Source organism: Atractosteus spatula, chromosome 7 (genome assembly GCF_055471065.1).
Source record: "Atractosteus spatula isolate fAtrSpa1 chromosome 7, fAtrSpa1.hap1, whole genome shotgun sequence".
Taxonomy (NCBI): Eukaryota; Metazoa; Chordata; class Actinopteri; order Semionotiformes; family Lepisosteidae; genus Atractosteus; species Atractosteus spatula.
The window spans coordinates 8,073,650-8,097,923 of NC_142712.1; the positions used below are offsets into that span (position 1 = coordinate 8,073,650).

The window sequence follows — 24,274 nt, forward strand, 5'->3', positions numbered from 1 at the left end:
GGCATTCACACACTGACTTTCATCTGACTAGGTAAATACTGTAGGCCTTGAATGAATCATGCGTCACAGTACAATGCAATGTGCAGGTGTAGCCTCACTCTGGCATTTGATAGACGCATACTTGGGTGGTAGTGTGGAGCTGTGGTTAAGGCTGTGTATTCATAGCTTGAAGATTGTGGGTCCAAATCCTGGGTGGTGTACGTTTTTTGATTATATATCCCTGTTAGGTACTTTGATTGCTTCAGTACAATTCCCTGCAGGATATATGGGTACAACTGTAAGTCACTTTGGGTAAAAACAACAGCAAATGAATTAATAATAATGATGATGAATTGATGAGATTGCTTCCATGCATGTGGTCACCTCTTGTACACTGTGATTGCAATAGATTCCACTATCTCAGCAATACAGAATATGTGCCTGTAGGCCTGAGGGATCAGGAGACTTGAAAGGGGTCACCCGTCCTGGTGTTTAATATCAGCTGAATTTGGCCTACATTCGCAGAGCTGGATTTTAGTGTATCATTTGCTTTGCGACTATTCCCCTAGTGAAGCCTTAAAGTCCATTGCCGGGATGAACAGTGACAATAAAAACTACTTTAACCTTTTGTTTTTAATAATATTTCTGTCAGCAGGAATATATAAAATTAAAACATGCACACCACAAATTGTACAATAAGTACCCCCACACCCAAAGAAGGCTCCACAGCCGAAACGTTGTGTTACCTTTCTTCTCTTTTCAGCATGGAATAAACCTATTACTTGTTCCTTTACTATAAGTAAGTACAGCCTACATCACACAAAATGTAGACACATTTCCAAACATTGCTGGAGGATTTTAACTTGGTTATGTTAGACAAATGTTTTAGCAAGCTGTTTACAAGGTGAGATATTGATGTCCTGTTGCTACTTGCATTTTTCTATTCTAGCTGTGTGGTCTGGACAACATGTGCATCCCAGGTCCTGTGTGTCTGTGAACAGATGTATGTTGTGTAGAAATACATTATACGAGGTGCATTGGAAAGCCATTGACAAATTATTTATCGGGCTTCCCGATTTTAATTTGAATAATTTAATAGCAAATAACGTATGCCAGAGAGACCTGCAAAATAATTGTTGTAAAAAATGTTTTATTCATGTTGTCTTATGGAGGGAAAAGCCATTATAAAGGTTACTGACTAATACAGTATACCGTGTAAGCAATAAAATACTACACAAATGTTTCTTCCAATTCATCTGTCTTTGCTAATTGGTAAAACCCCTTTATTGTATTTGCTTAATCTTGTGACCTTTAACTGACACTTCCTGCTTCAACTTACCATACAGATGTGAGCACTCAGAATGAATGTGTCGTACTGTATGTACTGTAACTGGAGCTGGATAAGACTAGCCAGTTCAGCTAAACGTGAAAAATGTTAATTGATTTCTATATTTAGACATAGCATTGATTCAGTGTTACAGACACTTAAGATGTGTTGTATGTTTTAGAAAAAAAAACATTTGATTTTATTTGGGGGAATTATTATACACATTATTAGGATATTACAATGATACAAAATCACAAGAGGACAAGTGAAAAATAAATTGTGTTACTGTAATGGTTGGGGCAGGGTAATGAAGAATTTTCCAAAAACATCGCCTGGACTCTTAAATTGTGAAGTGCTAAAACCTTTTGTTACACCTTTTTAATGATTTTGCCAGAGGTTAACGGAGAGGCTGCAACAAAAAGCCAATTCATAATTTTATTTAGTACTGTATATTCTGGGTTTATTTGTAGCTAAGATAATTTTTGGTCTGTCATTTCCCTAAAGGTTTTTCCTACTTGCTTTGCAACATACAGTATTTCAGCTGTGATTTATTGTTTTTTTTTCAATTTTAAATTGAAATATATATCTAGATTCAAAACACAAATGTTTTATTTATATGCCACCATGATTTAATGCAAACCTCATCTTTAAAAATCAAGTGTGTCTTAACGGTATACCAGGTGCAGTTAGATTTAGTGAGGAGCTTGGTGTATCGTTTATCAAATACAGTTTGTTGAGAAAAACGTCTTATCTTAACTCTTCTGGAAAATTATAATAGTCAGAGGCAAGTTCAGAAAGTTGATAAAGGGTATATAAAAATAATGATATGTCAGCATGCTCTTTTCTGGCATGCTCAACTTTTGTACCAGTGTAAAATTAGAAAGGAAAATAATTGAATATCCTTATTGTATTGTTTCCTACTGTTCTGTACACTGCATGCTTTATCAATGGCTCATGCACTGATGTTTTTCAAAGGAAATGAGAATGCACACAACGCACACTGCTTCAACCGTTTTATACACTCCACAATCTGTGATTTTCACTTCTTTTTAAATTTAATTTTCTGAACTTTCACTGAAGATTTGAGAAAACGAATCATTGTCAATATGTTGACCAAAGGTGTGTTTGGGGAGGAAAAATTGTATCATGAAATGTTATTTGTTAGTCTGTTGCCTTTATCCAAGGTGTGGATGGGTAAATGGAATGGGCATGAATGGATAAGTAAACATTCAACACGGTATTACATTGCATATTCAATGGGTTGATTTAAAAATAATGTTCAGAATAGTATTGTTGCTTATAATCTAACAGCTTTTATTTATTTGTTTACTCACAGCCAAGAGATCTGACCAATTTAGAGTGCTACATGCCTAGAACAGAGGAAAATGCAGAGGAACATGGTGAACACAGCACTATAGAGGTAAATAGTCACTTGGCATGTTTACCACTTACTATTTTGATATTAGTGTCTGACAACATTTGGCTAGATCTTTAGGTCCTGGCATTTGTAGCATTTCTGTGTTTTTGGCCACTTGTATGACCATTGGTAAGACCACAGCCGTCAGACTAGAATTTAAAGAATAATTTAATTGCTTTATTTTGTTGATAATCTGAATCTTTTATTTAGAAATCAAAACAAGCGTTTACAACAACCAACCGTCTTCTGAATTTAGAAACGCGTGTTTCTTCATTATTCAGGAAATCTGTTCGCTGTTGGCATGACACTGCTAAATAGAAATGGAAAATCTGCTACATACTGTACAGGTAATACTTGCAAAATGCAGCAGCGCATTAAGAAAATGAATCTGTTTTCATCAAAACTCCAGAAGCAGCCAGAGGGTATTTTGGAAATCTGCTCCTGTCTGATTTCACAGATAGAAAGTTTTCGGTGTTCATTGGCAGCCTGGAGGTATAGAGAAGAACTAGAACATCTTATAAAAGTGATCAGACTGGTGGTTAAAATGCATGTTCCACAGCGTATTTTAAAATGCCTGTTTTGGGAAAAGGCTGAACTTATTTTACAGGTAGCCAAGCGGTTATTTTATTTCTTGTCAACTAGAAAGGGGCCGGGTTGTTTTCAATCCGGAGGTGCTTTCAACGGTGTGTGTTCTTGTTGCATCATAAAAAACTGCTCTTTGCATGGGAGGTTATAGAAACAAGAGGTGTCCTTTATTAATATCTTCACTTTACATCTTTCATCCCACAAAAGTGGAGGTTCTTTCTGTCTAGGAAGCAGATTCTTAGATTTCTGAGACTGATTTTTTTTCAAAGATGAATGTCCAGTTGTTCATCAGCCATTATGTATGAACAACACTTCAAACCTGACCGTTCACACCTGCAACATGGTTCATTAGGGACCACACCATCCGAGAATTAAATGCTTGGAATACTTGGAAAGTTTGGCTTAACCCACTTGGTTAATGTGTATCCTACTGGCCACAAGACCCCATCCAGACTGATTGAACCATGGTGTAGCTGCAACGTAGAGATGAGGCAGAGGAGGGGTTCTTGAGGTGAATGTGAAAAGAGGTATTTGAGTTCAATATACAGTATGTAGCCAGTTACATAATGATGGTGATGAGGTACACTTGATGAGACTGGCTTGTCATTGTTCAGTTAATAACTTTCATCCATTAAAAGATGTTGACAAAATCTCTGTAGTGGAAAATGTACAAGCATGTGCTTTATTTAATTGAGGCCTCATGTTTTGGGTATATTGCAATGTTCGTAGCACCTTAAAAAGGGTCTTCTGGGATGCTGAACTGCATTTGGTGAGTACATCGGTGAGATTAATAGAGATAGATGAGATGAGACCAAAAAGGAAAGATACTAAAATACAAAGTAAGGAATATACTGTATATAGAAAGGCCTGCAACTGTGACAGTCACGGTTCCGCGCGGGGTTGTGCCCCCCCGTCGCCCGTTCAGGCCCCCACACCTGGGGCGCGAACCCGGGTCTCTGGCGTAACGCAACAGGGCACCAACCGCGTGAGCTAAAGGAGACCTCCCTCAGCCCAGGCAGCTGAGGACCCTGATACGCGCAGTGAGGGCGCTGACGTCACCACACTAGCTCCGCTACACAATGCAGTTAGAAGAAAATGGGGGAGTAGGTTGGTTAGCATGGGAAAAATGTAGTCATTCTGCTATGTTTGTACAGGCCATTGCATTAATAAAGGATGTGAAATTAGACTGAAGATACAGGTTTTGTATGTATTAGAAGCACTTGGCTCTGTTATTAGATAGCCACTGATGACTTAGGAGTGTTGTCATTATATAACTTGGAGTCTTTGAAGATTTTTTTTGACTGCAAGGCAGCAGCAGCACCAGTAATTGTCACATCTCGCCCACACAGGCTGCTGTCTCCGGCTTTACCCTGTGTGTGCTTCATCAGAAGTTGCTACGGAATGGCACATTCCGTTAGAGAACACTAATGAGGAACTAATACATGCAGCCAATCCCTTTCTAGCAGCAACGCACTGCTGTGCCTTTCTTGTCATACTGTAGGTTTTTCTTCTGTAGATATTTTAGATCTTTATCTACAGTGCCAGTGTTTGATGATGTTAATTGCTAATGATGCATTCAATTATGACTAGGGAGACACAATCAAGTGCCGTTTGCATTTGCAATTAGGATTAATGAGCGCCTTTTCTTGGCACTGTTTGGTTTGAATATCAGGGCATATTAAACCAAAAAGGATATCTTGAATCCTGTTAGTTCCAAAAACAGCAATGAACAATGTAAAATGTGTCCGCATTATCACAACTTTGATCACAACTTTCAAATTCTCTCCCTCTAGCGCATTTTTTTGTAATAGAACCATATTTCAGATGTAACGAAGAAAATCTGGTACTAATGTTGGTTTCCACGTAGTCTTGGTATAATGGTAAAGAAAGCTTTTAGAAAAGTATTAATTTATTTTTGCAAAGTATTTAAACGCAGAGCCTCTGATTAAGGTGGTATGTGTAACTGGTTTAATGATAGCTAGGATCCGTAATAATTTATGCTTTGTTTGAAATGATAGAAATGTCCTTTGCAACTACATAATATTCAAGGTCTGTGGCGAAACATTGTATGGTAGGATTGGGATAGGGTAGAGTTTAGTTTGGGAATCTAATGTTATAGAAAAGGAGCAGAATTTCAAAGTATTCATACACAGACCCTTTTCTGTTAAGTTTTATTTACTTTGCGTCACATTTACATATTCCTAAAATATACAAGCCTTCTTTGCCTGACAAAACAAGCATTTTTTAATTGAAGCCTTACATGAAATTCTAGAGGTTGTTATATGCAGCATCAATAGAGATTATGATTGATTTTAACAATTTTACAAATAATCACAGCATAGTTTACAGAAAGCATGTCCCGTCTGCCTTGTGGCTGAGAGAGATCTATTTTTGTCACTGGTGTGTTCAGTTTTATACGTTCCTAGCATAGAAGTAAAATTTATTCACAGCATCAGATAACTCCTTCTCTGCTCCACCTCAGGTTTTCTCGGCCTGAACTTTTTTCCATGATTTGACCTTGTAGGAAAGACATATTTCCCTTCCAAGGTTGGAGAGATTATACTTTGGGATTTGGGAGTGTGGATACCTTTTGATCAGTTCTCATGCAGTTCTTAGCTGTGACTTAAAAATGCTCCTTGCTGGTGAACTAGTTATTCATTATAGTGCAGGTGAGGGATACTACATTTAAAAGGGACATGGGTACATATTCTAAATAATTCTTCACTGCTTTGGTAGAGTTGCTTGGAGAATCTAAGCCAAGTTCTCCATGATAGATCAACAGAGACGTCAAAAGAGAGCTCAAACAGTTCAGCGTGGGAAAGGAGTTTATCTCACTCTGAGGGAGAACAGGAAGATGCCTGCTGAAAGCAGAACATGATCATAATGTCATCATCTCACTGTGTTAGACTGAACTTCTGGGTGCCTAATTGCCTGGCCCAATTATAGAAATCATGTGAGAATCGGTTTTAGGCATTTCTGCAAGTTCAAAAAATGCAGTCTTAACTCCTAAGAAAAATGTTATGATTGCTTATTAATAAAACAGAACATGTAATTCTTATAAAATGTAAATTATTATAATATATTTTTAATAAATAGGTTGCCTTTCTGGGTAGATATTTACAAATGTAATTATTTTTAATTAATTAATCTTCATGTTTGTTTTTGATTTTGCATTACAAATAAATGAGCAAATAATTAGATTCTTAATTTGTCTTTTTTTTCCAAAGGAAGATTTAATTACTTTTTGAAGTCCCTCCTTAACAAAGATTTGTTTTCAGATTCAAGTTAAACACTTTCTATTTATTTTGTCGTTTACTTTTGCATGCGTACTATAAATGTATGAACGTATACTTTGAAAGATTAATAGTAGTTAATAGTAAAACATACTATTGACTGAAGGTTTTTGCTCATTGGTTGTTAATATAATATGGCTATAGATACAGTGCTTATTTTTAGTATGCAACACCTTCTGAGTCTGATGGTTTCTGTCAGCACAAGAATGAGCTAAAGGCATACTTAGTTCAGCTGAGAAATTGTAAAGAAAATAATAAAAGAAATGGGCTTCCTCATTTATTCTTCTCTGTTTACTTTTAAGTTTATTTGGTTTATATTCTGACCTTGTTTGTTAACTGAAAACAAACCTGTAAGTGGCAAAACACGTTCAGGTGTTTTCACTACATAATGTGATCATTATAAATCTGCTTAGGCTCCATCTGTAGAAAAGATTAGCCACTTCCTGAATCTCTACACACAAGCAAATTTTTGCTGAGGCCATGACATGTCCACCAATGAAAGCAGTTATAAGCGTGCTTTTCTGTGAAGAAATTCGGGCAGAAGACCACCCTTTCTTCAGGCAGAAGGTAAAGTTTAATAAATATAGGGGTGAAATTCAATGGTATAGATAAGGCCCCATAACGGATAGCTCAACGGTTAAGAGTAAATCCTTGCTGTTGTGCTCTCCAATTGCTTCTTCGTTATATGTGCTTAACTCTGTTGTCAAACACTTGACCTTGTAATGCAAACTACCTTTCATATGTACTGTATTTTAAATAGTTATGTGCTATAGGTATACTGGTAGTATAGTCTTCAAGTCACTGAGTTTCGTTGTTACTAGAACAAGCTCAGTAACTTGAAGATAGTGACTGTAAATGTTTTACTACTTTAGAACTGAATATACTTGTTTCTCTAGAACTGTAGGAATTTGTTGGTTATTTTTTCTGACCTTTTCAAATGAATTGTCGTATGTATGAATGATGTGTTTATCAGTACCATTTGGATTGGCACATTGCCTGTTGTTGTTTTTGCACACTGCCTGTTGTCTCTGTCTTTCTTTTATTATACAATTGTATTGTTGTTGTTTTTTTGTACCACGTATCGTCTGAGAGCTAGCTAAATAGCATTTCGTTATACCATATACCTGTACATGAGTATAATGACTATAAACTTGAACTTGAACTTGACTTGACTTAGATATTTTTCATGTTATAACATGAGAATCAGCTGTTAAAAAAGGGAAATTTGGATAAAAGGGATCAACATCTAAAGTGACTAAACTCACAAAATCAGTTTCATATAAAAATGTTGAGTCTTTGAATATTTTATCTCCTTCTGGACATTTGTATCTGTATAATTTTGACTGTGTTTATGCAGTACATCCATCTGGGCTTGTTTTAGACTTGCCATTCAGTGAGTTTAATATAAAATGCATTTGTTTATTTGTTTAAAAAACATACCTGTACTGAAAAGTCTCAGTCACTGAAGAATTTCAACATACCTTTGTGAACCGTTGAGAATACTGTATAAATAAGACTAAATCCCTTTCAGAAAGTATTTTACAATCCCCTGTCAGTCGGTAATCTGAAAACAAGATAAGTGTAGGTTTCCATTTGAGTTCTTTAGTCTTTTTTAAGTAAACTACAAAATCAGGTTATAGTTACCATAAAAGAATCTCACTCAAAGGGCAGCACAGTGACATGGTGGTAGCAGTGCTGCCTCACAGCTCTTTGGCCCTGGGTTCAATTCCAGAGTGGGCTGGCATTCTCTTGTGGAGTCTGCATATTCTGGAGATTATCTGGAGTCTCCGGATTGTCCCTGTGTGCTTGAGAGGGTATGTGCTGGCAAAGGACAGGTGTCTTCTGAAGGATGCTGTCCCACCATGTAAAGAACTTTTCCGTAATTTGCTAATAACATATTTTTCATAATAAATGGACTTTTTTAATCTACATGATCAATGGAGTAATTTATTTGATTTACTATATATTCTGAAGCCATGAAATTTTAAAAGTAAAAATATTTGTCTCATCTCAATAAATACTTGATCAGAGATGAAAAATAATGATTAATATGACACTGATGTTTAACGCTAATGTGTCCTGAGAAAGAACTGACTATGACAGCACAGCCTATAGAGAACAAATGTGAATTTTATCTGCATTTTATTAAGCTGGCTCTAAAAACGCTGATAATCTCTTTTGGCTGGCAGATCTACTTGTAATTAAAATGGAAACTGAATGTTATTGATTAAACACTCACATTTTTAAAAATGTTAAAAAGTAAAAAAAAAAAACTTTGGGTGCTCCTTTCAGTTATTGCATTTCCTTCAAGTGAATGACTGATATACCTGTATGGTACTATACAGGTATATCAGTCCTTAGGAAACAGATCAGTACTTCTGTGATTGACTTCCTACTCAAATTGTGTTTCTGCCTGGATCGGTAATTTCAGAGACTTGCCATACTCTTTCTGTAAACTGTTGCTCCCTAGTCAAGTCTTTGACTGTTTATAGATTTTTCACTCTGGTGGCAGTGACCTCATTTTGTATGAAGTAATGACTTGTCAGTTAGAGAGTCAGTTGTGTATTTGGTACTCAGCACAACACCTTTCGTGGAGGGAGAATGTGGGAGGGGATGGGGGGGTTGGGCTGGCTTATGAATTATTCATGAGAGTTGAATGATTGTTAACGGTCCCTTTGTTATTGGCGGTGTGTTTTTAAAAGCAGTATAATAGAGAGAGAGACAGAGGGACTAGCCTCTTTAGTCTTGCTGTGTCCGAGGATTGTATTGCCAAGTGCATTGAAAAGGTGCACTGTAACGTGAGTGCCTGACAATGCCTCTTGTTCTTCTCAACAACCCAGTTGGCAGTGTGTTTTTGTACAGTGAATAGGCAGCATTGATTTCCTCACTCTGAACAGACAGGATTCTCTTGATCTCTCCTCATTTTTTTTCCTTTTTTGCTGTTGGTTGTGTTTTTTTTTTTGCTGCTCTCTCACTCTCTTGTTCTGTGTTTTTTGAATGGGAAGTGTGTGGAATAGGTGGGCAGAAAACAATTTATCTCACTTCAGTATGATTCACATCAAAAGCATCAGAGTCAAGCTCTGCGCCAGCTTCACTGCAAAAAAGGTAGGGGGTTTGGAGACATATAAACTTTTCATTAATATTAAAGGAAGCAATTGTCCAAGGCACCATTTCCTTGAGTCACTGTGTTTTACACCCGCCCCTTTGCTGAATTTAAATTGAATTAAAATAGTAACAGCTTATTTCTTAGTGAGTTGGGAGTTCACTTTCGTCCACATGTAAAAATATAAAGTAATACTTTGACTTAAAATCTTTAGTGGATTCATCCCCATTAAAAAAAAAAAAAGTTCTGTAAATTTATTTCAGTTTTATTTATTTCCGGATTAAGTTGATAGTTAAAGCTGAGTGTTGAATATAAGGATAACTTTCAGATAATGTATTTGTAACTCTATCAAAAGAAAGCCAGTATTTTAGAAAGTTAAAGCGAAATTATTATAGGTAAGCAGTGCATTTTGTAAATGAAATATTTTTTTCCTTGTTTCTTTTACTATCTATTTACATTTAGTTCAGGCATACTTATATTATTTTTCACATATAACAGATCCTTTGTACCCCATCCAGTAAATAACTGAAATAAGAGTTGATATTTGAAAAAATATCATTAAACTCCTTTCTGTTTTTTCCCAAATGTAATAGCTTCAGGGGTTGTGGGGGGGGGAGTGGAGGAGATCGAGTCGGACAAAGCCTGATGACATATCAATATGCACAGAGAGTGAAACTCATTAAGACTATCCCAGTAAAACCGAAAAATGCAACATTACTTAGGCTAGTCCATGCTTATGGTAATTTGTGCTCACTAGCGTTTTTGCTGGTTGACAGGAGACAAGCAGGTTTTTTTTTGTCTCTGTAGGAACAGAGCTTTTTAAGGGGATACTACATATTTAATCCAGTGCCATGCTAAGGCTGATTTCACATAAAAATGGTTTGCCTACAGCATATCTTGCTGTTTCAGTCATGCTCTCCCTGTGTTATATTTGGAGGACTCGTGTTTCTAATAAATAGACTCTCAACAGGAAAGTGATTGTTTTTGCAGGGCTGAGACAGCACTTTAATAGATGGTTCAGTTCTGAAGCTAACTCAGTTTAAGAGGGGAAAAAAAAAGTTGGCAAAAGGAACTTGGATATTTTTGAAACAGAAAAACCAGGATCTTGATATTGAGGCCAGGTTTGGAAATCTGATTCTTTCTACTTCAGCCACTGGTTTTGCCTTTAATATCTGCTTTTCTTGCTCTCCTTTATTTTTTCAATCATCGGCTGACGAAAAAGGAATGTTTTCTTATCAAAGGAACTAACCAGGCAACTGTGTGGCTCAAAGCCTGACGAAGCAAATAGAAGTTTGCACTGGATGATGTCTGGTGGGCTTTAAGATCGTGTTAGAAACATGATTGCCTTTAGCACTGTGGAGGAGGACTACAGTTACTCAGAAGGGGCCCATTTCGAATAGCAGTCTGTGTGCATTTCTGTTCTTGCGGCTAATTCTTCTCCCTTTTTTTATCTTGCTAATTTAATGGTGATGAATACGTGCAGAGGTTAAGATATTCTCCAGAATGGACTGTCTTTGTATTGTCACAACCAAGGTAAGAGTACAGAGAGAGATAGAGAATGAGAGAGAATGTGTATCCCTGTACATTAGAGCAGTATTGCTGCATATTCTACATCACCTCATTGCAGAATATGCTAGTAAATTACTAATGGATGTAATTTGTGTCTTTATTTGGCATTATGTCTTTTCATCTTAAAGGGGTATTGTCTTGTTTAATGTCATCCTTTTTTTTTTTTTCCATTTAAGTTCCTCGATTCCACTGTCATTGCTTGGCTGCATCGAGATCTTTTGAATTGTAAAGAGGGATTAACCCTGTTGTAACTGTTGCATTGGAAATGTCATTTCAAAGAACTTGTCAGAAACTTCAGGCAGCTGCTGAGGCAGAAATCAGAAAATAATGACTTTCTTTGACAGCCAATTGCTCTCACTAATTAGGTTCAGGCCATGCTCTTATACTGTAGAATGACAGATACTCATTTTTGTGCAATATTTTTGTGTTTTGGCAACATTGAGTAAATTAGTAATGTTCTTAAAGCATGAATGGCTATTGTATATGGAGTTTAATTCCAGAATGAATTTCATTTCAATTAGGCAGTGTCTATCGAAGAGCTCTGAAAACTGCATGAAACAGGAAGTATGATCATACTTTATATGTACAAAACTGTAATTCATGTATCTAAGCAATGCCACTGGTGAACTCACTTTGAGTTGAACTAAGTACTTGTATAAATCTGACATATTTCAAAATGGAGACATCTTATTAAATACATGGTTTCTTACAGTTGTACTGTACATAATATATAGTGTACATTAATACATAATATGGTTTGTTTTTAATGTGTTTTATGTTTTTGGAAATGTTGCATGTTATATCATCATGTCTGAGTTGGTAAGAATGATCATTTTCAATTTATTTAGTATATGCTAGTTGTCAGATATGAAAGATAAAAAGACCTACTGTAGGTGTTCATATTAAAATAATCTTTATTCAATGGTCAGTATTATATTCTCAGCACTTTATAATTTTAACTGTTCCAAAGAAACATTCAGGGAAAGAATGTTAAGCCATTGTGTTCCTGTATTTTAAAGTTCCTAAACAGTTGCATAAAACAAGTTGAATGTGTTACATGTTGTAATCTAGCATTGGTTGTGCCTGTTTACTATTATCATAATTGTACTGATCAGTTTTGTACCAGGAGCAAAACACAACAATTATTAAAAAATGATAGATGGAGCCCCAGGTTAAAGGGAAGAGCCTGGAGGTATATTTGAGAACAGTGTAAATTCTCAGGAGAGATCCCAGCTTCATCACAGCAGGAGGAGGCTTTCCAGAATTCTGCTGCATTGCTGACTGACACTAAGACTTGGCATTAATAGATCAGGGTGCTTGCCAAAAGAAATGGAAGATAATATGTATGTGTTTTAGAAGGGTTCTACTTCTTCTCACACCAGTCATTTCTTGTGGACCTACCCCAAGTTCTCAAATTGCTTGTTTTAATTCCTCCGTTTTCTGGCAACAGAGATGGTTTCATACTATGTTCCATAGTTCCATGTTCCACCAAAGGCTATTCATTGTTTCACTGCTAGAAGAAAGGTTCTTTATGTACAGTGAAAAAACAGTGCTGTGTGTCTTATGTGTATGTGTGTATACATGCCATATGCTGTGTATGTTTACTGATGCCTTTTCTAAGGTGGTTTACATTGAAAGAAACTGTAGAGAACAAAAGTATATCGCAAGCCAGATGAACATTTGAATTGGTCAGGACCAGGCTCCTATCATAACTAAATCACATACGATTTGTGGTCTTACTAAATGTATGTTAAAGGAAATGCCTAATAATCTGTAGTCAAAGGGTCGTAAAATACTGAGAGGCTCTTGACCATTTTTGTATCTGTTTAGTTTGATCAGTTGGGTACAGTTCTCTCTTCTTTTGGGTAGAAATTGTTTGTTGTATACTGTAGGTCTGCAGCTGCTTAACATCTTGGAATCTCATTGCTTGATGTACTGTAGATCCAAAAAGCCACTTGGATTATACCTGAAATAAAAACAGGAAGAGCCTGACACTTGAGAACTTAAGGTGCACTCCTATGACTTACTTACACAGCATTTGTTTGTTTGTATTTATTATATCAGTGAAAACAATGTTTTACAAATACACCACTACATTACTCAAAACTCACATAGGTTTCAAAAGTATATTTATTAACACCATAAGCAGGAGAGTTTCTTATGCCTTTGTTAATAATTGAAGACACTCAAACAGTGTGTTCATAGTCCCTAAAGAAAGACATAGAGAAACTCTGGTTTGTTTGGCTAGTGAGAAAGGAGTTTATTACAGCACAATTAAAAACAACATTGCTTGTCAATACAGTGAATTAAAAGGAAACTTCAGAGGAGATTGTAAGACTTGCTTTGTACAGGTGTGAGCCTTTTTCATTTTTGGAAGGAACTTTCAAAAGCATCTGGATGTCAAGGCATACAATTTATTTTTAACTACTTATTTATATCCTTTTATATTTCTCTTATTTTTCAGACAGTATTGGTTACTTAAAACGTTCTTCGCTAAGGAAAGAAACAGCTTTTTAAAGCTGAAATAGAAGAAACCCTAGGCAACAATAAAGAAAATGGAAATAAAATTAGAGCATCTACAACAAATACTTAAACTCTAGGTAGTTTGTTGTCTAATGCTTGAAAAATACACTATATAATATTGTTAATATTCCGAAAACATATAACTGCTACTGTTACTTGATTAATCATGTGGATTTTATGAAATACATTTCCTTTAACTGTTGAGAATTCAGTTCTTAGTGGAAAATGGATTTGAATGTTAAAAACCAGATTTGTTTATAGAATGCAATGATACCTGACTTAAAAGGTTATCGACATATAATTTGATGGGACATTGGGACATTTAGTTATGAATTCTTCAAATTATCTCATCAAAGAAACGTTCTTCATATAGGTATTCTTTGTTACTTATGCTTAATTATTTATTGCAAAATGATCTCTCTTCCTTAAATGTTCTCATTTTCCTTCCCTGGTTTCTATGGCAGCAGTTAAAGTAGAAGGGATTTACTTTGATCTTGAGTTTTGAATTGCATTTTCTATTATTTCATACTTTAGCCCCATTTAATTACCCTGAAATTTTATATGGTACCCAAACGAGTTTGTTTCACTGATTAGAAAGAAATGGCTTTGTCTCTTTGGTTTTACACAAACAAAAGAAAGTCCTTCTATTTGTCTTAGTGGACTTTAATTTATTAGCTTCATAGCTAAGCTGACATAGTTACATTTGATTTAAAGTATTCTGAGTACAGAACAGCTAGACAAAGTAGGCTCTTTGTCTAAATTGTGGGGAGGTTATGATGTTTATCTTACGACATGACACAAGTGAGGGGGGAGATAAAAATGTATTTCAGCTCTTGGTTCTCTTATAATACAGGAGAATCCCTTTGGTCACCTCATCAGTTCTCTCTGGGGTTGGAGTAGTTTCACATTACCACTGCTCATTGCCTTGTCTGTTATTTTTGGCTGCTGGTTAAACTTTCTGTCATCTGTTTTTCTGCATTCTATTTAAGTCTCCTAAGACTCTTTTTTGTAATGTTAGCATAGTTCTTTGATGGTTTGTTTCAGTATCTCTTTTCATTAGCTATATACTGTACAGTAGAATTCATTTTTTAAATAAAGATGTTTTCCAAATTTTGGCATTGCTCTGGACTCTGCAAGTACAAAGTGAGGAGATGAATTGAAAGGCTGGGAAGATTCAATAATACTTAGTAATCTAATTGATTAAATATCTGAATGGAAAATTAGATTATCTCTGTATTTCAAGTGTATTTTCAGTCAGGTTTACAACATAAGCATGTGTTTTGAGAGAGACCACAATGTTTCCTAAAAACTTCATATGTGTTTCTACTTGGACCAGGATCTTTTTAAACTCCAAAATTACACAACATAGTTGGGCCTATAAAATAAAATGTAGTTAGGAATAGTAAGATTTTATGATCAAAATAGAAATCCTTTTACATTTCCTTCTGCAGCTGCTTGAGAGAGGCAATCTTTAGCCTGCATTGTTGCCAGGAAGTGGTCTATACAGCCAATATTCCAGACTACCTCAATCTTTATTAGATAAGCCTGGCATTAGTTTGTGAATTGAATGAATGAACTGATCATTGTTCATGTCATACCTATTATTGAGCTGGGCTAGCAACTCTTTTACCTCATAGGATATAGACAAAAATTCTTAAAATAAAAAAAATATATATTTTCCTCATCTATCATGTGCACTGGAGCGCTACATAAAATACATAAGATTTAGAGCTACCTACAGCCAAGAAAGCAAAATTAAATGAAAACATTCTAATGGACTTCAATTCTTTCACTGAGTGATGAGAAACATACATGGTAGGAAGTGAACTTTGAGGTACAGTAAATGTGGGGTTCTGTGCTGTATCAAAAATAATTTTTGCTTGCTTCTTGTATCTCACACTCCATAACAATTTCAACAAATCCAGAATCATTGGGAAAAAAATGTAAGAAAATATAATGTTTTAAAAGTACAACGTATACAGTACCACCATCACGGTTTGACAATGGACAAAATCGTGAAGCATCTATATGTACTGTATATGGTAGTGTTAAAAGGGAAACACAAAAATTTGTTAGTTTTATCATTTCACAGCCTACCTACTATATACAATACAGTAGATGCCAAGGGCTCCAAGGGCAGAAATCCATACACCTACACTATTACTGAAAACCCAGCACTTCCCAACACGGTGTTAATATTTGAGCTCTGAGCCTTTTTTAGAAGTACTCAACTCCACTTGTAAGTGATGTAATGTAGAAAATACCTATCAGTACCAGGATTATCACAAAAGCCTGCATGGCTCTCACGTCAATGTCTGAAAGAAGTTCAGATTCCTTTTAAAGAGTTGATCCTCACCCATCCCTTATTCTTTCACTATGGGGGATGAAACATTCTGTCCATGAATCATTTTTAATTCCTTTCCTGACAAACTGTCTTTCCTTCTGTCAGGCTTTGCATATTATTGTAGATGTTACAATTAACAATGCAAGGTGTACAGGTTGTGTTTAAATTGTAGATTTTAATTAGAATGAAACAGCCCACAGTATGTATCCCTTCAATGCTGGTTGAAGTAGATACCAATGTATGCAAACTGATTTATATCTAGCATATTTACTTTTTTGTAAATACGGTAGCTGTTCTAGACTGACTATATTACGTAATACAGTAATACTCCGCTCTTTCTCTGTTTCTCAGTAGCAGATGTGAAAAAAAATATGACTGCTGCTCAGAAAAAGCCATTAGCAATTGCAGGAAAAATGGGTCTGTGGCATTCATTTCCTTGAACTTGATGTGGAAATGATTGCAATGTAATAGTTGTTTATTTCAGTTGAAGTACTACAAGGTAAAAAATGACATTGAAAGCTGTTCGTCTGGGCATAGTATTGTGATATTAATGATGTTATTGAGGGTAAAATTGGTATTGTGGTTTAGCACTGGAAGTTGATGAAAGGAACCTGTTGAGTAAAAGTAGAGTTGAAGTAGAGTACTCGTTTACGTTGAACGATCATCTTGGTTATGCATGGCTGGTATCATTGATAACATTCCTGAGGATCTTTGAAGTCCTGATTTAATGGCCTTTTAGCATTTTTTTTTGTTTTTTGCCCTTTAAATGGTGATGAAATACTTTTGACCACAAACCTGTTGGAGCAGAAACAAACTGAGTACAGTAAAAGCTTTTTTAAAATATGTGAATACTCAAATATGTAAAGAAATGTCTTTATATTAAATACATGTGTTAATGTCTATATGTCCTCATTGAAGAACAGCACTTACCTGGTGGTGCATCTAACAGTTTGCAGGAATGCAGAACATAGAGCTGCTGATACTTATGAAAGTCTTTGGGTAAATATGATCTGATGCCATCTTCAGATTGTTTCATTTCTTTAACTAATTTATTTTATCTGCTTTTTCCTATGTGAAGACTTAACCCATAATTTAAATCTCTGCTTCAATAAGATGGATCTGTTCTGGTTAATTGGATGTGCCAAATTCCATTTTATTTTTCAGAGTAGATTTAACCTGAGAGGCCATTTGTCATAGTTCTCAGTACAAGTGAAAACAAACCAAACGGAAAAACGCACAGCTGAACTTTGAGGGGTACTAAATAATTTTAAGGCTGGCTATTCCCCTTGATTTAAAACAAATGTTATAATTTCTCTTTGGCAACAGGACTGTGGAGATGAAACAGTAAAAAGGGAGAAATGTACAAATTTTTTTCTGTCTTTGTGACTATATAGAGAGGAACAAGTTATGTTAACAATAAGGAGCATTTGAGTTGGGGTACCCTGTTGGATTTGTTGATAGATCTGTTTATGTATTTTCAGTCTAAGCTTATTTTTTGTATTTTGAACACGTTTCTTGGATTCACATTGATCAGTTGTGTCATTTTAAAATATAAAAAAGAGTAGAGTGCGCACTTCTTGATATTTGTTAATAGTTTACTATTTTGTGGCTAAATCACATTTAAAAAATTATGCACTATATTGTGTGTATCATTTTGTAGTCACAAAACTGAACTCCTTTATTTGCACTGCTTTCATTAGCACTTGCCAGCTGCAATAAGCCTAAAAACACCTGAGTTCTCAAATGACCAGACTTGTTAAAAACTTTCTGTCTGTACATCTCTGCTTATGATTTGAACATCATTTTAAGAATCTTATTGATGATACTGTAATATTTTCAAATATGAAAAGTACTGTAAGTGCCTTAGGATCATGAGAACTTCTTCCTTTTCCTTCTTTTCTCATTTGTCAGGATCAGTAAGTTCAGTAAGGTTTGGGAATGCTCTTGACGGAGGACTCACTATTTACCTCACTTCACCAAAATAAATACGTACTTGATGTCCACGGGCATGATATTTGTACCACTCCACACAGGACTGAAATAGTGAAGAGTCAAAGCCTGAAATAAAGACCCATTTGAATAGAACTGAAATCATCCCTTTGTAATAAAAAAAGCTAATATGTAGTCTGAGTAGAATATTATGGTAATAACATGGCATTTCTGTAATATCTCATAGTATGACTTTATTACAAGATATGCTGTATTTGTTTTATAAAGTATATTTTGGGTTATCTATGAAGTCTAGTGAGTTCTGATTTAGTTCTTCTTTTACGTGTAAGATATTAAGTCATATTTCTTTTACAACTGCAACATGACTAAAATGACCGTTGAAGAGTACCCTAAAAGAAACCATTCTAATGTCTGGACAAAATGTCTGTATTTTTGTCATCTAAAGAATTTTTCCAGATTCATTTAATATTGTATTAATGTTACTGTCACATCAATGTTGGTCCTACTTTTAGTTTTGCTGTAACTACCACTACTGCTGGTACAGCAAAGCAGTAGTAGTAAGAATAATAATGAATCGCTTGCATTTGTGTAGCGCTTTTAATCCCAAAGGATCAAAAAACATCCACTACGGAAGTGCAGCACCCATCTGGGTGATGTATGGCAGCCATTATGTGCCAGCAACCCCTCTGCAGCACAGTGATATATTTCACCTATTGAATGAAGAAGGAAATTTGAAGATGCCATGTCATATAAAAGTCGAGATTAAGCACCAGCAGTGAGGTTAAATACCCCAGCATTTATGCTTGGGTGGGAATCTCAATGACCATTTAATCAGGGCTTTGGTTTAATGTCTCCTCCAAAAGACGACACCTCCTTCAGAAGTATCTCCTATCAATATATCGGGGATTGGTTTGGCAATTCTGGTCCAGAGGAAAGAGTTACACCTACACAATTGACAGCAGTGACCTGTTTTTCCTTAGAGGTACTTCCATCCCAGTACTGGCAGGGCTCAATATTGCTTAGCTTCTGAGATCTGATGAGACCAACTACAAGGTGTTACCACTGCTGTACTAATAATTTAAACTTCTTCTCTGCTGTTACACTCATTGTCTTAGATTCTAAGTATGGGGTTATACCCAAGTGCTAAGTAAATAATGTGTATGATATCCTTCCAAATATAATATTCATCAGTTTGCATGAAGTTATATGGGATAAGCAAAAACTGGCCAGCAAGAAGTTATGGATCTCCAGGGGGAAGGGTGTGGAACTGAGTGAAATTTGTACCCGGATAGAAAACATGGATTAGCCCCACTGATTAAGGACTAAGTGTAAAGTATAAATATGTGTGCATTTAGATTATGTCTTTAATTAATGACATACAAAAAAAAATATCACTCCTTGGCCAAGAAAGCCTGGCCAATAAATCTAGGGTTCTTTTTCTAAGAATGAACTTGAATTTGCCAAACTATCGCTTTGGCATCAGTTCTGTAAGAAGGTACCGTCAAGGGTTTAGTGAAGATGGTCTCTCACATTCATTCATTTGCACTTCTGAGAGAAAGCATATGGTTGCCTGAGGACCAATCCACTAATCCTATTTGTGTAGTCTTTGTGTTATAAACTATAAACCATGAGCAGTAAGAAGATTTCAACTTATGGCTGCTAGGTCATCTACTTTCAGAGTTTAGAGCATGTGTTTACACTACACTAGTGAGACATTAAGAACACCTTTTAAAGGGACTGCTAGTAATAATTCATTTAGATAAATTAATTTCCTGTTCAGAACCTCATACCCATACCTCCTTCCCACGAAAAAAATGTTTATTGAATTTTTGTTCTGGTTTCTGACTGAGTGTAGGATGATGCTTAATCACTGTACTGAAAAAAAAGGTTTGCAGGGTTATAGTATATTTCTGGCATAGAGTCTGACCTCGGGAGTGTTTATTAATTTACTGGGATGCATTCATAAAGATCATTCAGAGAACTGTAGTATTTGTGAAGTCAGTTTCAATCATTTATACCTTGTGTACATTCCAATCTCCAAACCCTTTTGCCTCTTTTTCAAATCTTATTTTGAATTTTAAAACTTTTGAACTGTGAACTTCAGGGAGAGTAGCTTTAAATCTCAGGTGATGTTCTGCTGCTGTAATTCTGAGCAAGGTGCTTCACTCATATTGCTTCAGTAAAATACCCAGTTGTATGAATGGGAAATCGGTAAAAATGTAAGTTGCTTTGGAAGCTAAATAGCTAAATTATTAAAATTGTCTGTCAAATTGATTAATTACTGCAGTTCAGCTTCCTCTGAAACTAATAAGCAAACACACACCTACTGTTTGTGGAGACTTTGTTTGTATAACTCAGTCTAGAGACTGTAGTTAAATATACAGTATGTTATTATAAGAAAGACCAATTGTTACGTCCCAGTGTGTGTTCTGTGTGTGTTTTTCTGTTATGTCCACACTGCGGACCCTTGATTGTTCTCCCTTCCCCATTGGCCCACCATTACACCACACTTTCAGTTGATGTCATCATCAATCAGCCTTCAGCCAATCAGAACTCATTTTATTCACTATTTAACATGGAGGTTTTCAGCAAGGAGAGGCCTTTCGTTTGACTTCGGTCCCGTTTGGTTTTGGTTATCGCTTCGCTTCGCTTCGCTTCTGGTTATTGCTTTGGCTTCGTTTGTTGGTTTGTTTTGCTTTGTGTGTGTGTATTTTCGTATAGCTTCGGCTTTGTTGTTTTGTTGGTTTTTTGTTAGTTTCTTTGTACTTTCATTTGTTTATGTGTTCATCCTTGTTTTGTCATTACCTTGCCCCAGTGTTACATGTTCAACTTTTGTGTTCTTTTGTACCCTGCTCCTGTTTATTACTCTTGTTTTCCTTTATTTGTCTTCCTGGTTCACTTGTGTTTTTGTGTGAACTTTTGTATATAAGGTTAGTTTAGGTTGTTGGGTACACTTACACACTTAGTTGATTTTGGATTAGTACACTAGACTTGTACGGGTGAGTGCCGTTTGTCTTGTATGGTTTTGGGTAGTCAGTGCAGGTTAGCTAGGGTGTTGAAGACGCCGAAGACCGTGTGTTTCGGGTTTTCTTTTGTAGTCAGATTAGCTTTCCCTCACTGTCCTAGCCAGCTCCATTTTTGTTTGTTATTTTCTTTCCTTTGGCACCACTCTAGTTCCTTACCCTTCTTATCACGCTTCCTAGTCCCTCACCAAAACCCCCCTGCTTCCAAAAGAATTATCCTAAATGTTATACCCCTTTTCCCCTAGACACTTGGGGTCGTAACACCGATCATCTCATGCCAGCTACCAGACTAACTGACAAAAATGTTACTGTATGTACAGTATACAATACAAATTCCGTAGGAACATACAATCTATACAATCTGAAAGGAATTTAAGAGAAAAGAAAAAAATCAGAAAAATTGTACAGAGAGCAGAGGTTACAAATAAGGTGAAGGAATATGCAGAGATAATTTTGGTAAAGTCTTTACATGTGGTGGTGAGTTGTTATGGTGAAAATAATAATTTCTTGTATTTCAGCTTTGAGCTTTGAGGGGATTGAGGAGTGCTATGGCACATTCTGACAGGAAGAATTATTTTCTAAAGCATAAGACATTTGGCAACAGAGATGATAGTATTGTGTATCTTTCCTGATAACCTTATTACTAAATGTATTTACTTTAAAAATATTACATGTGCTTTGTAGTGAGAGTGCTCCTTAAATGAACTTCAGCAAAAACAAGAGTTAATAAAAGAATGGTAAGCTCTCACTGACAGATGGACTTAAGAGATGAAATTGACTGTGTGAGGGGGAAAGGTTCAAAGACTTTGCTGGCAAAAAATTCCCTTTGCAGCCTAGAGATCTAGACTTCATGCACATGGACATTTATAAAATAAACAATAAACTATGTTAGAAGTACAGGTATGTACTTGTTATTCTAAATATTCAATGTTATTCTAAATGCCTATGGAAGTTCAACAAAGCAGACCTAGGAGGAATTGATTGCTGATTTTATGCTCAAGTTAGGATTAAATGCGCTTCAGTGCTTAGTGTAAATTTCCTGGAAGGTAGCATTTGTCATTCTAAGTCTCCTCTCTTGTTATGGTTAGGTGACTTGGATGTATTGTGGCGTATGTGTGATGTGAGGTAAGCTGATAGATCTCAGCAGTGCTCTTTTCTTCAACTTTATTATCAAAAGTGGTTCAAGCAAAGAATGGTATCCATATAATGAATATGTTCAGTCCAAAAGGTGTTTTTCTTCTGCACTTGGTTTTAAAACCTTCTGTATTTATGATTTAAAAAATATTTTAATAATTATTTCTTTTCAGTAAAATATATAGAAAAACATTCTCACTGTCCGATTATGAGCTGGTTTGTGTAATACGTGGAGGATGTGAATGTTAAAAATATCTTCCTCTGCACTCTTTTTCATATAGACATGTGGTGTGTTTGTTGCTTGGAAACCATTTCCCAGTTTTTTTTTCTTTTGGGAATATATAGGACTTCCTTTGATGAACTCGTAATAATTGTACTTCATAATATTCCCATTGTTAATATTTCTTTTACTTTTGCAAACTGGAGACTGAATTCATTGACTTTTCTTCACAGCAACCAAGAAGCACTTAGAACACCATTATGTAACTTAAGCCAATTAGTTCATAGTAACAGTGTTATTTGTTTATGGAAACCATGAAAAAGCACTAACACTACAGTATATACAGTAGTATAAAGGGTTATTTGGTCTTGACTAGTAGTCAGGTGTGAGTGACAAAGTGAAATTTGTGTGAGTTTTAATAAAAATAGTAAGAATGACAGCAGTCCAATAGCTGAATTGAAGAGAATATTATAATCTGGCAAGTTTCAAAATGGTTATTTGTTCTCAAATACAATTACTGAATGGTCTCGACTTTTGCAGAGGTATGTGTTAATCAGATATTACTATAAAATAAATATATACACACTTTACTTACAATTAAGGCCAGAATGTGGTACAGCAGCATTGCATTTAAAAGGTACATGCATATACATGCCCTGCCCTTTTTTGTGTTACCACATCCTGAGAAAAGTGCTTTGGATTCTGGAAAGCAATTTGTTTCCACTTTCTTCATTTTCGCAGGGCAATTACAGGCTGGCTTAGGGTTTCTGAAATCATGATTATGTCTCTTGTGCAGTCTTGCAAACTATCAGCAGTTTGGCTTCAAAAGATTTAGAGCTCTGTGGACTTGCCACTCTCGGACTAAATTTCAGTAAGAGGATTAATTTCTGTTGTATTAAAGCAACTGGAAAAAAAATGTCAAGAGCAGTAAAAATGCCAGATGTACAAAAATTGGATAAAATTCCTAAAGGGATCACAATCTCTCCAGTCCTCACTATCTTTTCCGTTTAGGTCAATTTGAATGGATTTTTTTTGTTGCTTCTTTCCTTTTCAGTGTTTTTCTCATACTCTTCTCTAGCCCCTGTGTTTCATACTTGTACATGTCCTAAATTTAGAGTCTGGGTGCAATCGTCTGCATTCAAATGGATCCATAAATAGTGACGTCTTTACTTAAAGATTTTAACTCCTGGATTTAAACCTATGACATTTATACCAGTATAAGACTATCATAATAATAAATGATCCTCTTATGTGGAAGTGGTTCTTAGAGAAGAATAAGACTTGCATTTCAAGTCACTTTCTTCTCTATCTCTGATCTAGAAAGAAAGTCGTACTTCTCAACATGTTGCCTTCTAGGGCTCTGAGTTGCCTTGCGACACTTTGCATCAGAAACGTCTGCCAAAACCTATTTTAAAACTGTACTGAGCGTGGAAAGACACATCCCTCGCATTATGTAGATTTTATATTCATTAAGTCTGCTTAGTCTATAGTGATGAATCAAGATGTTGTGTAGATGACCCTGATGGAGATCAGCAAGGGATGCACCGTATCATGTGCAGAATGATACGGTACAACAGAACAACAGACTCATGAATGGGAAAGTCCTAGTAGGACAGTCTGGGCAGGAGTCTCTGCAGAACTCCATGATTGATGCCAGCACGGCTGCATGGCACAACATTATTCCAGTCCTGAGACCTTACCTGTTGCCCTTTGTGTGGACTCATCCTGATTTTACAACATTCCCTGTGGATGCCCTACTTGCCATTCTTGTGCACAGCTTCAACATTTGTTTGATGACATGTGGCAG

The 24,274-nt window shown here is 35.8% G+C and overlaps 1 protein-coding gene across 1 annotated transcript in view; it reads left to right on the forward strand.

Moving 5' to 3' along the window:
• Nucleotides 1-24,274, forward strand: part of LOC148830362 (disks large homolog 1-like) — a 107,674-nt gene that overhangs the window by 23,358 nt on the left and 60,042 nt on the right. The window contains exon 3 of the mRNA XM_088922295.1: nucleotides 2,643-2,726. Within this exon, the coding sequence (XP_088778421.1) occupies nucleotides 2,643-2,726 (84 nt within the window). The remainder of the gene's footprint in view (nucleotides 1-2,642; nucleotides 2,727-24,274) is intronic.